General features: G+C 42.7%; 1 protein-coding gene across 1 annotated transcript in view; it reads right to left on the bottom strand.

The window, feature by feature from the left end:
* TAOK3 (TAO kinase 3) overlaps positions 1-15,432 on the bottom strand; it is a 199,321-nt gene that overhangs the window by 39,702 nt on the left and 144,187 nt on the right. Inside the window, 1 exon segment of the mRNA XM_049788899.1 lies at positions 11,293-11,529. Within this exon segment, the coding sequence (XP_049644856.1) occupies positions 11,293-11,529 (237 nt within the window).

Raw genomic sequence — 15,432 nt, 5'->3', positions numbered from 1 at the left:
TATCACAAGCCCGAGATTGGGACAAATACTTGTGCTCTGTGTCTTGGCAGGCGAAAGACCACCGAGACCCCCAGCCCTGTCTTAGTCTTCTGGCCCCTCAATGACCTTTCTCCGCTTGATGACCTGCAGCCCCCAGAGAATACTGTCTCCCAGGACTGCAGCCTCAAACTTGAGACCTGCCTGAAGACAGATGGGGTTGGCCCTCGGTACCTCAATCTGCCAGCTCCACCACTGAGGGTCATCCTGCGGAGAAAGTCTTACTGGGCATCAAACCCTCGCAGCAACAGAGCCAAGCAAATGCTGCTAAGCTTATGCTGCTGCTGCAGCCAGAAGAGAAAAAAAGTCAATGCAAAGAGGGTCTACTTTGTGGATTAGCCAAAGACATCTTTACTTAGAAATATGCCCCCTAATACTAAAAAAGCCATCTGAGAGGTTGCCCCTGGGCTTAGCCTCTAAAAAATAATAAAACCTGATGCCCAGAATTGGACGCAGATGTCTTTCTTGAATAACACCAGCATCAGTTCAAGGCAACCAAAACATTGTAATTTTATGTGCTTCTCTATATACTAATAAAGAGGAAACATGATATTCTAACACAATACACTGATACGTTAGGGTATATTTTTAGGAAAATTAATCCATGTGTACGTTTTGTATTGCAATTTTCTCTTCTACCTTTTAATATTGTTCTTAGTTCAATTCATAACTATTCTCCATAAACATTAGAATTAATCTGCTCAATGAGAAAAGAATGTCACAAAGTTTTCTGAATACTTCAATATTAAACAATACCATTTCCATCAATTTTAAAGATTATGATCAAAGTATTTCAAAGAAACATTACATTTACCCTGATTTTTAAGTAAATAAGAGGCTCAAAGCAATATCCTAATTTTACATATATGATCTTTAGATGCATACCACACACACACACACACACACACACACATAACTAAATCTTAGTTAAGCAGAACAATAAAATAGGAAATTTAGAAACAATGAGAAAAGCCAATGAAACAAAATATTTGAAAGGCCAATAAAACTGGCAAACATGAGGCCAGAGAGATAGCATGAAGGTAGGCATTTGCCTTGCATGCAGAAGGACGGTGGTTCGAATCCCGGCATCCTATATGGTGGCTCAAGCCTGCCAGGAGCGATTTCTCAGTGTAGAGCCAGGAGTAACCCCTGACCTCTGCCAGGTGTGACTATTCCTCTCTCACCCTCCAAAAAAAACCCAAAAAATAAAATTGGCAATCATGACAAGAGACAAAAAGGAAATAGAGAATGAGTAAGTTATTCTCAGAAATAAATGAAATTGGTACTCTATAGATCTTTCCCCAAACATGATTATAGGACTTTAAGGAACTATAGTGACTCTAAATTCAAATAGATGAATGAAAGAAGCCTCTTTCTAACTATCAAATTTTCCTGAAAGAAAATAGTTAACTGAATAATTTGAAGATAATTTTATAGCTTTTAGCTAATTATCATACTCTTCCACTGAAGCATTTTGTAGAGAATCTTGGTTATTTTTGTCTTTCTGTATTTATGCACAGGTCACTCTTCTTCACCAACTTTACCCTGCTTCTCTTCAGTGTCATCAATATAATTCCTAACATAAGAATGCTACCTAATATAATAGGTAGCATCTCAGCACCATATGCAACGCTGTAAATGGCTTAAACCTATCTTCAGGGTCAGCATATAGAAAATTCTAACATTAAGGAGAGATTAGAATTAAAATCCAAATGTGGCTTAGAATTCCCATAGGTATCTCCCTCTTAATGAAAAAAGCATCACAGTAAGATAGCCTCGCAAGTTGATCAGTTTGTGGCAGATCACACCTCAAAGAATCATTTTATTTTTGTCTATTATGTACAAAAATATGATTCTAAGATCATGAAAAAGTACCCATTCCTCAATAGTGTTTTTCCCAACAGTATTGGTCACTGATGAATGCTTAGGCTTAAACAGTTGTGGCTGCTTAAAAAGGGTCATGAGCCTCTTGGGAATAGCTTTCCTTGTCCGCCTTTGGGCTGGGGGCTGGACATCACGTCCCTGCCCCAGCAGGCCAAAGGCTGTGCTGAAGAGATTGGTAGGGATGGAGCCATCAGTGATGAGGGTGGACTTCAAGACAAGGCTCTGGAGTAGCTTTACCTGCCTCTCTAGCAATATCCTGGATGGTGATTGGGCCCAGGGCCTTGGTCATCTGCTTGAAGTTTTTCACCTCCACCTCAGAAAGTACCACTGTTCTGGGACCACCAAGCCCATATTCTGTGGTGTTCAGAAGACATGTAGTCCTGAAAATCAAATTCCATGCATGCACTCCATCATTCTGAACTATCTTCATCTCTGAGGGTAGATGTGTATCTTGGTGAAATCAAATTACAAGGCTTTTTATTGTCAATCCAATTGAAACTGGCAATACAATGGTAGTATATCATGCTTCAGTCTAATATTCTAGGGTAAGTTCCTAGCAACTATTGTTATCTGCACTAGGATTGATATTCAGATATAAAAAAAGAGTAAGAGTTTCAGTAGATAGATAGGGAATGATGAGATACTCGTAGGAAGAATGTAATTGTTATGGTTGAATGTTACAGGCGATGTTAATTGGAACTCTGTTTAGAGAAGTGGGCAGAAGTGACTTGTAAAACAGATTTATGTCTCATAAAAAATAAAGTTGTAGGGACTGGAGTGATAGCACAGTGGTAGGGTGTTTGCCTTGCCTTTGTTTGACCCAGAACAGACCTAGGTTCGATCACTGGCATCCCATTTGGTCCCCCAAGCCAGGAGCAATTTCTGAGTGCATAGCCAGAAGTAACCCCTGAGTGTCACTAGGTGTGGCCCCCAAACCATAAAAGAATAAGTTGTAAATATATTGAATAAAGCAAAATCAAGAACTACTAGAAAGTTTTAAGCAAGAGACTGCACTCAAAAAAAGGTCCTATTATCAGTAAATCAGTGGTTCTCAAATAGTGGGGCACACCCCCAGGGAGGGGTGCGAGGCTCCATAAAGGGTGGCGCATTTGGCCTCACCAAACACTGTCATAACAAGCTAAACGCCGTGTTTATGTCTCTGGATGTTTCTGGAGCTTAGAGTTGCTGTGTCCTGCTTCAAATCCCGCTTCAAAAAGCTATGCATTGCAAAACATGCTCATTGTAGCCACTAATCCAGACATCACCTCTGATTAAAAAATCAGCTCGGGGCCAGTGAGGTTGCGCTAGAGGTAAGGTGTCTGCCTTGCAAGCGCTAGCCAAGGAAGGACCGCGGTTCGATTCCCTGGCGTCCCATATGGTCCCCCCATGCCAGGGGCAATTGCTGAGCGCTTAGCTAGGAGTAACCCCTGAGCATCAAACGGGTGTGGCCCAAAAAAACAAAAACAAAAAACAAAACAAAAATCAGCTCAAATTATTTGATATATTTTTGTTTTTCAGGTTAAAGTTTTTTTTTAATAAAGATACTATTTACAGTAGCACGGGAATGGCAAAAAATGTTTTCTTCTTCCTGGGGGGGCATGATAAAAAAAATTGAGAAGCACTGCAGTAAATAAAAGAAAATAAGCCATTTGAATGAAGTTGCATACTGGATAAATGGAAAATAGAATCTCTAGTTTGAAAAGTACCTGATGTGTTCAATGAAGAGATAAAAAGCCTCTTTCTTCCTATTTTAGAACATTTTCACACAGAAAGATGCAGAATGAGTTTAGAAGTTTTTAAGTTAGGAAAAACACGATTTTAATTATAATTAACAGAAACACTCTGCTCTACTTGCAATATTTCAATGTGTGCTGGAATAAAATCTAGAGGCTCTAAGTAAAAATGTAAAAGGTTTTATTTATGGGAGGGGTTGAAGAGTTGCTAATGGGATCAATAATTAATCAAAGATTGATTCAGAGTAAGTCATTAATTTAACTTAATGGATATATCTTTTCAAAATGCATGTAAAGAGATTCTGGATATGTTTGAAACTTTCAAATTTGCTAACCAACTATCATATTTTTCAGCATATTAGATGACTGGGCATATAAGACGACCCCAACTTTTTCTGTTAAAATATAGGGTTTGGGCTATATTCGCCATATAAGACTGTCTCTCTTTTAATGCACATCAAATAGAAATGAAAAAACGAAAGATTTGGGGCCGGAGAGATAGCATGGAGGGTAAGGCATTTGCCTTTCATGCAGAAGGTCATTGGTTCGAATCCCGGCGTCCCATATGGTCCCCCAAGTCAGCCAGGAGCGATTTCTGAGCATGAAGCCAGGAGTAACCCCTGAGTGCTGCCGGGTGTGACCCAAAAACAAAAACAAAAAAAAAAAAAAAGAAAAAACGAAAGATTTGATTGCAATATAGAAAAAAAATTTGGGGTGTTTGGGTCACACCTGGCAGTGCTCAGGGGTTACTCCTGGCTCTATATTCAGAAATCGCTCCTGGCAGGCTCAGGGGACCTTATGAGATGCCAGGATTCGAACCACCATTCTTCTGCATGCAAGGAAACACTCTACCTTCATGCTATCTCTCTGGCCCCTCAATATGGAAATTTTAATTCAAATGCTTATGTCATGTATATACTTAGCTGGGAAACTGTCACTTACAAACAAACATAAAGCTATATGTCATCAAACATGTAAATATGAAACCGTGATCAACATTGAGAGCAGGGAGAGGGGGCTCCTCCAAGAGCAGCTGACTAATAGGACAGCTAGAGGGAGAGAGAGTGCCTCCTCTGTGTCCCATCAACGCTGAACAGAGGACTGAGCCCCAGAAAGCTGCATACCAGAAATGATACCAGGCAGTTGGATGGGATGCAGCGCTCGGTAACTCGGCTCCCCTGTGTGTCCTGAAAGATGAATCAGGACAAGCAGAGGACTGTGTGATGATGCCAGGCAACTGGATGGGATGCAGTGGTAAGAGCAGGGCAGATCACTCATCCCTAAAGCTGGAGTAAGTTTTAGCATGCAGTATACAGGTATATAAGACACTGCGGTCCGTCCTAGGCCAGTGGTCGGCAACCTGTGGCTGGCCAGCCACATGTGGCTCTTTACACTTTTAATTTGGCTCTTCTGTGTGCCAGGCAGCTACTCCAGGAGTCAGGACTCTACTCCTAGCCTCTGTCAGTACCCACCCTGTGTGCAGCCCCGGGGGCTGGCTCCATACAGCTCCAGTCAGGTAATGTGGTATGGGGGGAGGCGTAATTTTCTGTGTGGAACCACACAGCTCCAGTCAGGTCATATGGTATGGGGGGCATGACTTTCTGTGTGGTGCCACACAGGTCCACTCAGGTCATATGGTATGGGGGTGTGTGACTTTCTGTCTGGCTCCATGGCGTTGAGGCAGCAACTTTTCCGCACCACAGACTGAGGAGCAACAGAGGAGAGTGGTGTGTGTGTGTGTGTCAGTGGCTGCATCGTGGTGCCTGGTGAGTCACTGTCCAGCCTGGACCCCCTGTCTTCTGTGGGACAATATATGTATTGGGGCCCTGTGAGCCAGAGCTTCACACATTTTTTTTAATCTAGGAGCCAGCAAAATAAGTTAGTGGTTCTGAGGTCAATATATAACAGTACCAGTGAGGACTATTTCAGTGAACCCTGCTTAAAATATCCATGATGAGCCCCATTAATTTTATAATACTATTTACACACACATAAGATACCATATATGCGTCATCCACAGATCCCCCCCCATAACAGTGCGTCATCCACAGATCCCCCCATAACAGTGCGTCATCCTCGGTTCCCCCATAACAGGGCATCATCCACAGATCCCCCATAACAGGGCGTCATCCACAAATAACAGTGCGTCATCCACTGATAAATACCAGTGCATCTTTCACAGATAAATAACAGAGGATAAATAAATAGCAAGAGGAAACATTTTGAAACGTTTTGCTTCCTTTTTATCAGAAATCAAAGCATTTGGGCCAGGAGAGATAGCACAGCGGTGTTTGCCTTGCAAGCAGCCGATCCTGGACCAAAGGTGGTTGGTTCAAATCCTGGTGTCCCATATGGTCCCCTGTGCCTGCCAGGAGCTATTTCTGAGCAGACAGCCAGGAGTAACCGATGAGCACCGCCAGGTGTGGCCCAAAAACCAAAAAAAAAAAAAAGAAATAAAAGCATTTTTTCTTAAGAAAGGTGTTCACTATCCAGAATTAACAATCAGTGGATTCAAAAACTGTATTTCATGGTGGATGTTACTTCACATCTAAGTCAGCTTAATCATAAACTACAGGGGAAAGGAAACACATTTTTTTTGAATGTTAGAAGAAGTTGTTTCGTTTGAAAACAAATTATCTGTTTTTGCTCAAGATTTTGACAGAGAAAATTTGATTCACCTTCCAAGCCTGTTGAAACATCGCCAAGGAAATAATTCTGATATTGACATTACCTATTTTAAAACAGCACTTTTAAATATGAGGGAAGCTTTTCTCAAGAGGTTTCAGGATTTCAGAAACAGCAAAGTGACGTTGGCTTTTGTTAAAAAAAAAAAAAAGCAAAAAAACCTCTGGATGCTGCTATAATAGAATTAAATGTTTCTCCCTTTAATATCGATATTGGCAACTTTGAAATGCAATTTCTGTATTTAAAAAACAAAGAACTGTGGAGCTCGAAATTTGAACGTCTTTGTGCTAATTTAGAAAGATTGGAGAAACACAAATGTGAACTTAGTTCACAGCACAAGTGGTCTGCTTTGAAAGAGCTGGAGGGGCCCGGAGAGATAGCACAGCGGCGTTTGCCTGGCAAGCAGCCGATCCAGGACCAAAGGTGGTTGGTTCAAATCCCGGTGTCCCATATGGTCCCCCGTGCCTGCCAGGAGCTATTTCTGAGCAGACAGCCAGGAGTAACCCCTGAGCACCACTGGGTGTGGCCCAAAAAACAAAAAAAAAATAATAATAAATGAAAGAGCTGGAGAAGGAAGATATGTTGATTTTTAACACTTGGAATAGTATTCCTGACTCATATAATCAACTAGCTAGCATTTGCTGTTCTTTCTTTGTTTGGGTCTATATGTTTATGTGAACAATCATTTTCAAGCATGAATCTTATCAAGAGTAAATTGAGAAATCGTCTCATTGATGAGAATCTGGAGTTGTACCTAAAATTAAAAACAACAACATACAAACCTGGCTTACTCAAACTATCCAAGAAAATGCAAGGCCAATGTTCACATTTGTGTTTGTGTTTGTGACTTTGTCAGTCATTGTCAGGATGTAATTTTCTCTTCATTGTAAGGCAAATTTTATGAAAGTTAACGTTATTGATAAATAATATTGTTCTAAAGTTTTTGTTTTATTAGTTGTGTTATTTGTATCCTGCCAACCTATGTGAATACTTGCATGCAGAATATTCTTAATAAAAACTTACTGAAACTAAAAACAGTGTACCATCCTATGTATTTTCGGTTTTAAAAATGTGGCTCTCAGGGCTGGAGAGATAGCATGGTGGTAAGGCATTTGCCTCTCATGCAGAAGATCAGTGGTTCAAATTCCGACATGCCATATGGTCACCTGAGCCTACCAGGAGCAATTTCTGAGCATAGAGCCAGGAGTAACCCCTGAGTGCTGCCAAAACAAACAAACAAACAAAAAAAAAAACAAAAAAAAACCAAAATCAAAAAATATGTGGCTCTCAAAATAAATTTTATTCATGGTTTTGGCGAGATTTGGCTCAGTTGAAAAAAAAAGGTTGCTGACCACTGTCTAGGGCTATCGCACACAAGGCTTACACCACTGCTCCAGCCCAATGACCTCTGACTTTTAAGAAGTTTTTCATGGGGGCCCGGAGAGATAGCACAGCAGTGTTTGCCTTGCAAGCGGCCGATCCAGGACCAAAGGTGGTTGGTTCGAATCCCGGTGTCCCATATGGTCCCCAGTGCCTGCAAGGAGCTATTTCTGAGCAGACAGCCAGGAGTAACCCCTGAGCACTGCTGGGTGTGGCCCAAAAACCAAAAAAATAAAAATAAAAAAAGAAAAGAAAAGAAGTTTTTCATGGGTTAAAAAGTCATCTTATGGGGCTGGAGAAATATCATGAAGGTAGGGCATCTGCCTTGCATGCAGAAGGACAGTGGTTTGAATCCCAGCATCCCAGAAGTGGTTTCTGAGCATAGAGCCAGGAGTAACTCCTGAGTACTGCCAGGTGTGACCCAAAAGCAAACAAACAAACAAACAAGTCATTTTATTTGCCAGAAAATACAGTAACTATAACACAGATATAATAAATAGTATGTAAATAAAATACTGATATATATAATATATAATATTTCCTGCTACTGTATGGTCACAGAAAAGATCCAGGTTAACCATGGCAGTTGGGTAAGCAAATCTGCTTAATTGTGTGTGTGTGTGTGTGTGTGTGTGTGTGTGTGTGTGTGTGTGTGTGTGTGAAGAGAGAGAGAGAGAGAGAGAGAGAGAGAGAGAGAGAGAGAGAGAGAGAGACAAAGACAGAGAGAGAGCCACAGAGTTTGTTTTGGGGCCACAACCAGTGGTGCTCACAGATTGCTCCTGGCTCTGTGCTCTCAGGGCTTACTCTTAGCTCTGTTCTCAGGGTTCACTCCTGGCAGGAATCAAGGGACCATCTAAGGTTCTGGAGATCAAACCCAGGTCAACTGCTTACAAGCAAGCATATTACAACCTGTATTATCTCTTGCTAGTCCCCAATCTTATTTTTTCATATTTTAACATTATAAACTTCTTCTATAAGGATTAAATATAATTATAGTTGATAGAACTATAATTAAAATAAACAGCAATGGGGGGGGCAAGAGTAATAGTACAGCAGGTAAGACACTTGGTTTGTATATAGTCAATCTGGGTTCAATTTCTGGAACTCCAGATGGTATTCTGAGTCCCTACCAGGAGGAACCCATGAGCACAAAACCAGGAGTAAGTTCTGGGCACTTTTGAGTATGACTTAAAACAAATAAAATAGGGGCTGGCGAGGTGGCGCTAGAGGTAAGGTGTCTGCCTTGCAAGCGCTAGCCAAGGAAGGACCACGGTTCGATTCCCTGGCGTCCCATTGGTCCACCCAAGCCAGGGCAATTTCTGAGCACTTAGCCAGGAGTAACTCCTGAGCATCAAATGGATATGGCCTGAAAAACCAAAAAAAAAAAACAACAAAAAACAACAACAACAAAAAAAAAACAAATAAAATAACATAAAAAGCAATATACTTTCCATCTGATTTAAGCACTATAGACAACCAGTGAATGTTGCTTCTAAGTGTGTAAGATTACTTATTTTTGAGTGTGTCAGAATAGACAAGTTTTGGGAGACCAAGTATCTTCCAGTAAGAGAAAAAGACAAAAATATTTAAGACGGCACAAACCTAAGCTTTGTGGAGGACAATCTTTTTTTTTTTTTTTTTTTTTTTGTTTTTTTTTTTTTTTTTTTTTTTTGTTTTTGGGCCACACCCGTTTGATGCTCAGGGGTTACTCCTGGCTATGTGCTCAGAAATCGCCCCTGGCTTGGGGGGACCATATGGGACGCCCGGGGATCGAACCGCGGTCCTTCCTTGGCTAGCGCTTGCAAGGCAGACACCTTACCTCCAGCGCCACCTACCCGGCCCGGAGGACAATCTTTTGACTCAGAGACAGACCCCAAGAACTTAGAAGCTCTGAGTGTCCTATACTGTGTTCAAGGGTCTTGGGAAGTGAGCAAGGGAAAGCTGGGACTACAAGAGGCACTAACATGCCACAAGCTTTGTGAAGACATGCTTGGACAGAGTCATAGTAGAGAGACCTTCCCAAAACATGTGTGTTGTTATTGGGCCTCCCCAAAATATGTCACTTTGCCACATGGTTCAATCTTGAACTGGAGTCAGTCGAGCAAAGCTTTAAGGCACAGACAGAAGTTTCCTTTTTCCTTAAGCCACATGGAAGAAAGGAAATAGAGGTCTGGCCCAGAATTAGGATTCTTCCCAGAAATAATCTTTCTATCAGGGATATATGAATATACAAATATATGCATATGGTATATGAGTATGAAATAATCACAATATATGAATTATATGATATACTCATACGACAGAGGCCAGAGAGATAGCATAGTGGTAGGGTGTTTGCCTTGCATGTGGCCAACCCTGGAAGGACCCGGTTTGATTGCTGGCATCCTATATAGTCCCCCAGCCTGCCAGGGGCGACCCCAAAACCAATCAGTTGATTAATCAATCAAATAAAGTTTAAAAAATATTAATAGGGTATATGATTCCCCTAATTTGTTCATATGATTAAGTCTAGGTTCCTGTAATCATATCACTTTTCTCATCTAACCTTCCTCAGCAATAAAGGTGATTGAAAATTTTATTCTTTCTTACCATTCCTGTGTTTGGTTTTTTTTGGATGGGGAAAGAGATACTGCTAGAACACCCAAGCAACAGCGAGATTAATCATCTATCTATCCATCCACACACCCACCCATCCACCCACACATACACCCACCCATCTACCCATCCATCCATCCATCCATCCATCCATCCATCCATCCATCCATCCATCCATCCATCCATCCAGTCAGCCGGCCAGCCACCCATCCCTCAATCCATTCATCTATTTATCTGGTTTCTTTTCTTTGGCCACACCTAACAGTGGTCAGGGCTTGCTCCTGGCTCTGTGCTCAGGAATCCCTTCTGATAGGCTCAGGGATGCTGGGACTGAACCTGGGCCAGTACAAGCAAACATCCTCTCTGCTGTACTATCTGTCTACCCCCCTCCATCTTGTTTCTTTTAATATATACCCATATTACCATCAAGGTAATATGATAATACTCAAGATATATTTGAGCAGCAATCAACGTAATAAAATATCATGCATGAATTTACCTTTCAACAACTTTTTTTTATAGGGGATAGGAGCATGCCTGGCAATGCTCAGGAGTGATCTCTGAGCACAGAACCAGGAGTAACCCCTGAGCATTGCCAGGGGACCATACAGGATACAGGCGATTGAACCCAGATCTGCCACATACAAAGCAAGCACCTTACCTTTTGTCCTATCTTTCTTGGCCCTCAATGATAATTGGTTTGTTTGTTAATGTTTGGGCCACACCCGGCAGTGCTCAGGGCTGACTCCTGACTCTGCACTCAGGGATCACTCCCAGTAGTGATGGAATGGGGCCATGTTGGATGCTTGGGATTGAACCCTGGTTAGCTGCAAGCATGCAAGGCAAGTACTACCCACTGTACTACCTCTCTGGCCCCTCCAGAGCAGTTTTAAGCAGCTCTGCAAATCCAGACTGCACGCTCACAGACAGGTATGGCATCTGTCTGTCTGTCTGTCCCTGTCCCTCCGCGCCCACTGACCTCCTTCTCTATGATAGCCACTTGCTTCTTGGCCAGCTTCTCCAGCTCGATGGACGAGTTGTTGGCGTGCGTCTCCACCTCCTTCTGCAGCTTGAGGCGGTGCTCGTCCATCTCGGCCTTCAGCTTGTTCTCCAGGGCGATCAGCTGCTTCTGGTGCTGGCGCCGCATCCGCTTATAACCTGACATCTGTTCCCGCAACTCGTTCTCCTGCTCATGCTCGTGGATCTGCCGGGTGACCTGGGGGGGGGGGTGAGAGGGGAGCAAAGCTCAGGTGAGTGTGTTGGCCAGAGAGCCACTTTGGGGCTCAGGGATGGGAGGAAGTGCTTTCAGGAGCTTAGTTCATAAGTCAGAGGGAGAGACAGGATAGTCTCACTCATTTGTGGGATTTAAGAAAAAGAAAAGACAGTATTGTAATAATGCCCAGAGACAATAGAGATGAGGGCTGGAAGGACCGTCCGGCTCATAGAGCTCCCATATGATCCAGCTAGACCACTCCTAGGGATATACCCTAGGAACACAAAAACACAACATAAAAAGGCCTTCCTCACACCTATATTCATCGCAGCACTATTTACAAAAGTCAAACTCTGGAAACAACCGAAATGCCCTTCAACAGATGAATGGTTAAAGAAACTGGTACATATGCACAATGGAATATTATGCAGCCATCAGGAGAGATGAAGTCATGAAATTTTCCTACACATGGATGTATGTGGAAACTGTTATGTTGAGTGAAATAAGTCAGAGGGAGAGAGGAGATATAGGATAGTCTCACTCATCTATGGGATTTAAGAAAAATAAAAGACAATATTGTAACAATACCCAAAGACAAGAGAGATGAGGGCTCGAAGGACCAGCCACGATATGAAGTTTACCACAAAGTGATGAATACAGTTAGAGAAATAACTACACTAACAACTACCATGACAATGTTAATGAGTGAGAGAAGTAGAATACCTGTCTCAAAGACAGGCAGAGGGTGGGGGAGGTGAGAGATGGGGGTGCATTGGTGGTGGGAGGGTTGCACTGCTGAAGGGGGGTATAAAAAGAGAAATAGAACAACTGAAACCAGAATTTTAATTCTGAGCGACATAGTCAATTGGCGTACGAGCTCCTGAACTGTATTCTGAGCTGCATCCTTTACTTAAATTTAACTTATCACTAATGCTAAAAGCTAACTGATAGATTTGTTTATGCATTCACTCATTTTTTGGAATGCATAAACTAATATATCAGCTAGCTTTTTAAGAGAGTTTTTACATATTATAGAAAAAAATAAAGAACTAACCTTTTATTTTGTCTTATGTGCCACGCCTGGCAGCGCTCCAGGGTTACTCCTGGCTCTACACTCAGAAATTGCTCCTGACAGGCTCAGGGGACCATATGGGATGCCAAAGACAAGATCTGTCTTTGCGTGTTAGGCAAACAGCCTACCGCTGTGCTATTGCTCCGCCCCCAACCCAATAGTCTTTAACAGTCATAGGAATTGTTAGGAAACAGGAGTTCACCACACTCAGCAATGCTCAGGGCCTACTCTTGGCTCTGCACTCAGGTTCAGGGGATCTTACAGGATGCGAGGGATCAAACCCAGGTTGTTTCTTTCTTTTTTTTTGGGGGGGGGTCACACCCGGCGGTGCTCAGGGGTTACTCCTGGCTGTCTGCTCAGAAATAGCTCCTGGCAGGCACGGGGGACCATATGGGACACCGGGATTCCAACCAACCACCTTTGGTCCTGGATCAGCTGCTTGCAAGGCAAACGCCACTGTGCTATCTCTCCGGGCCCAAACCCAGGTTGTTTCTAAAGGACAATTCAAGAGCCCTATCTGCTGTTCTATCTTTCCAGCCTGGGTCATAGAAAAAAATTTTTTTTTTGTTTTTGGTTTTTGGATCACACCCGTAAGCGCTCAGGAATTACTCCTGGCTCTATGCTCAGAAATCGCTCCTGGCAGGCTTGGGGGACCATATGGGATGCCAGGATTCGAACCATCCATCATCTTTCTGCATGCAAGGCAAATGAACTACCTCCATGCTATCTCTCTGACTCCCATAGAAAAATTTTAATATAACTTTTAAAAGATTGAATAAGATTCATTTCCGGGCCTGGAGAGATAGCACAGCGGCTTTGCCTTGCAAGCAGCCGATCCAGGACCTAAGGTGGTTGGTTCGAATCCCGGTCCCATATGGTCCCCCGTGCCTGCCAGGGTTACTTCTGAGCAGACAGCCAGGAGTAACCCCTGAGCACCGCCAGGTGTGGCCCAAAAACCAAAAACAAAAAAAAATTAAAAAAAAAAAAGATTCATTTCCAATTTGGGGCCGGGAAGGTGGCGCTAGAGGTAAGGTGATGACCGCGGTTCGATCCCCTGGCGTTCCATATGGTCCTCCCAAGCCAGGAGCGATTTCTGAGCACATAGTCAGGAGTAACCTCTGAGCATCAAACGGGTGTGGTCCAAAAACCAAAAAAAAAAAAAAGATTTATTTCCAATTAATATACACTGAGAGAGGAGTGTAGGGTGACAGACGCAACTCTTTTTTTTAAAATCATCTCTTTCCTCTCCACTGCAAAGAGATGTTTGCAAATTGTCATAGAATCACTTCTCCTAATATTCCAGTTATTCTTCAATCAATCCATTCTTCTGACTCACTATTAAGATCTCTGGTCATCCCTACTTTCTCATTTTCCTACTTTAGAAAAAAAATAATTACAAGATTATAATTCGAGTTTAGTAATTTAGTCATTCCTGTTTACTACAAGTTACCTCTCCTTAATCTAACCCCAATAGTGTCTTTTCCCCCCTAGACCTAGCAGTGTTCAGGTGTAGAATCAAATAATTAACGATGGGGCTGGATGGCGGTGGATGGCGATGGATTTCTCTCTGCCATCCCAGGCCACGTGGCTCCGCAACCCCATCCAGCCAGCGGGTCCCAGGCCCAAGTGATCGGCGTAATCAAGACTCACTCACAGGCAGGCATCAGGAACCATCAGCTTTATTCATACCCTATTCACCACATGTGTGTGGCCTATCTCATAACCTTTCAAGCACAGCCATACTTTGCTAGCCCTGCGTCTTAACCCTTTCAGCCATCTTCCCTTTGGCCTCCATCCTGGTCCAAGACCAAAAGAGGCAGAGACCCAAAAGCCAGAGCGCAGCAGGGCTGACCCCTAATCCCCTGGCTTCAGGGTTTATCTACCTATTCCAAGACCCCTCCCAGGAATGGGCGGGGTCTTTCAGGTAAGGTCACACCTAATATTCAGTTCCCAAGACCCCTCCCATTAATGGGCGGGTCTCAGATAGGTACACCAACATTCAGGGCTCTGTGCCAAGGTAATACTCCTGGCAGGGCTCAGGGGACCATAGGTGGTGCCAGGATTACACTCAGATTGATTTGAGTGCAAGGGAAGTGCCCTATCAACTATATTATTTTTGTTTGTTTGTTTTGGGGCCACACCCAATGGTGATCAGGGTTACTCCTGGCTCTGCACTCAGAAATTGCCCCTGGCAAGCTTCAGGGAGCATACAGGATGCTGGGGATTGAACCTGGTTCTCCGTCCTACCCCCACCCCCGCCCCATCAACTATACTATTGCTCCAGCCTCAGCCTCTCAAACAAGATTTTTTTTGCTTGTTTATTTATGGACCACATCTAGCAGTGCTCAGGGCTTACTACTGGATCTATGCTCTGGGATTATTCTTTTCCTTTTATAATATTTTTTAAAAAATTACTTTATTTAAACATTGTGGTTACAAGGTTGTTCATAATAGTTTTTTTTTAAACCACAGTTACAAAGTTTTTCATGATTGGGTTTCACTCATACAATGTCCAATAGCCTTCACCAGGGCACATTTCCTGCCACCAGTGTCCCCAGTTTCCCTCTAACCCTGGCACCTGCCTGCCACTATGGTCACTCTCTCTCTCTCTCATTCTCTCTCCCACTTCTTTTTTCCCCCTCTGGCATCACTCTTGGTGTTTAGGGTGGTAAAATGCCAGAGCATTGGGGGTTAAATGAGATGCAATCTCATGTACATCCCTGTACTGTATTTCTATACCACACATAAAGCCATATTATATATGTATGTTATATATAATCTGTATGATATATTATATACAATAATGCATACAATATCATATATTATATAATAAT

The sequence above is a fragment of the Suncus etruscus genome, chromosome 15 (genome assembly GCF_024139225.1).
Source record: "Suncus etruscus isolate mSunEtr1 chromosome 15, mSunEtr1.pri.cur, whole genome shotgun sequence".
Classification (NCBI taxonomy): domain Eukaryota; kingdom Metazoa; phylum Chordata; class Mammalia; order Eulipotyphla; family Soricidae; genus Suncus; species Suncus etruscus.
The sequence above is the reverse complement of the archived record's forward strand: the minus strand, read 5'-3'. Positions and strand labels throughout refer to the sequence as shown.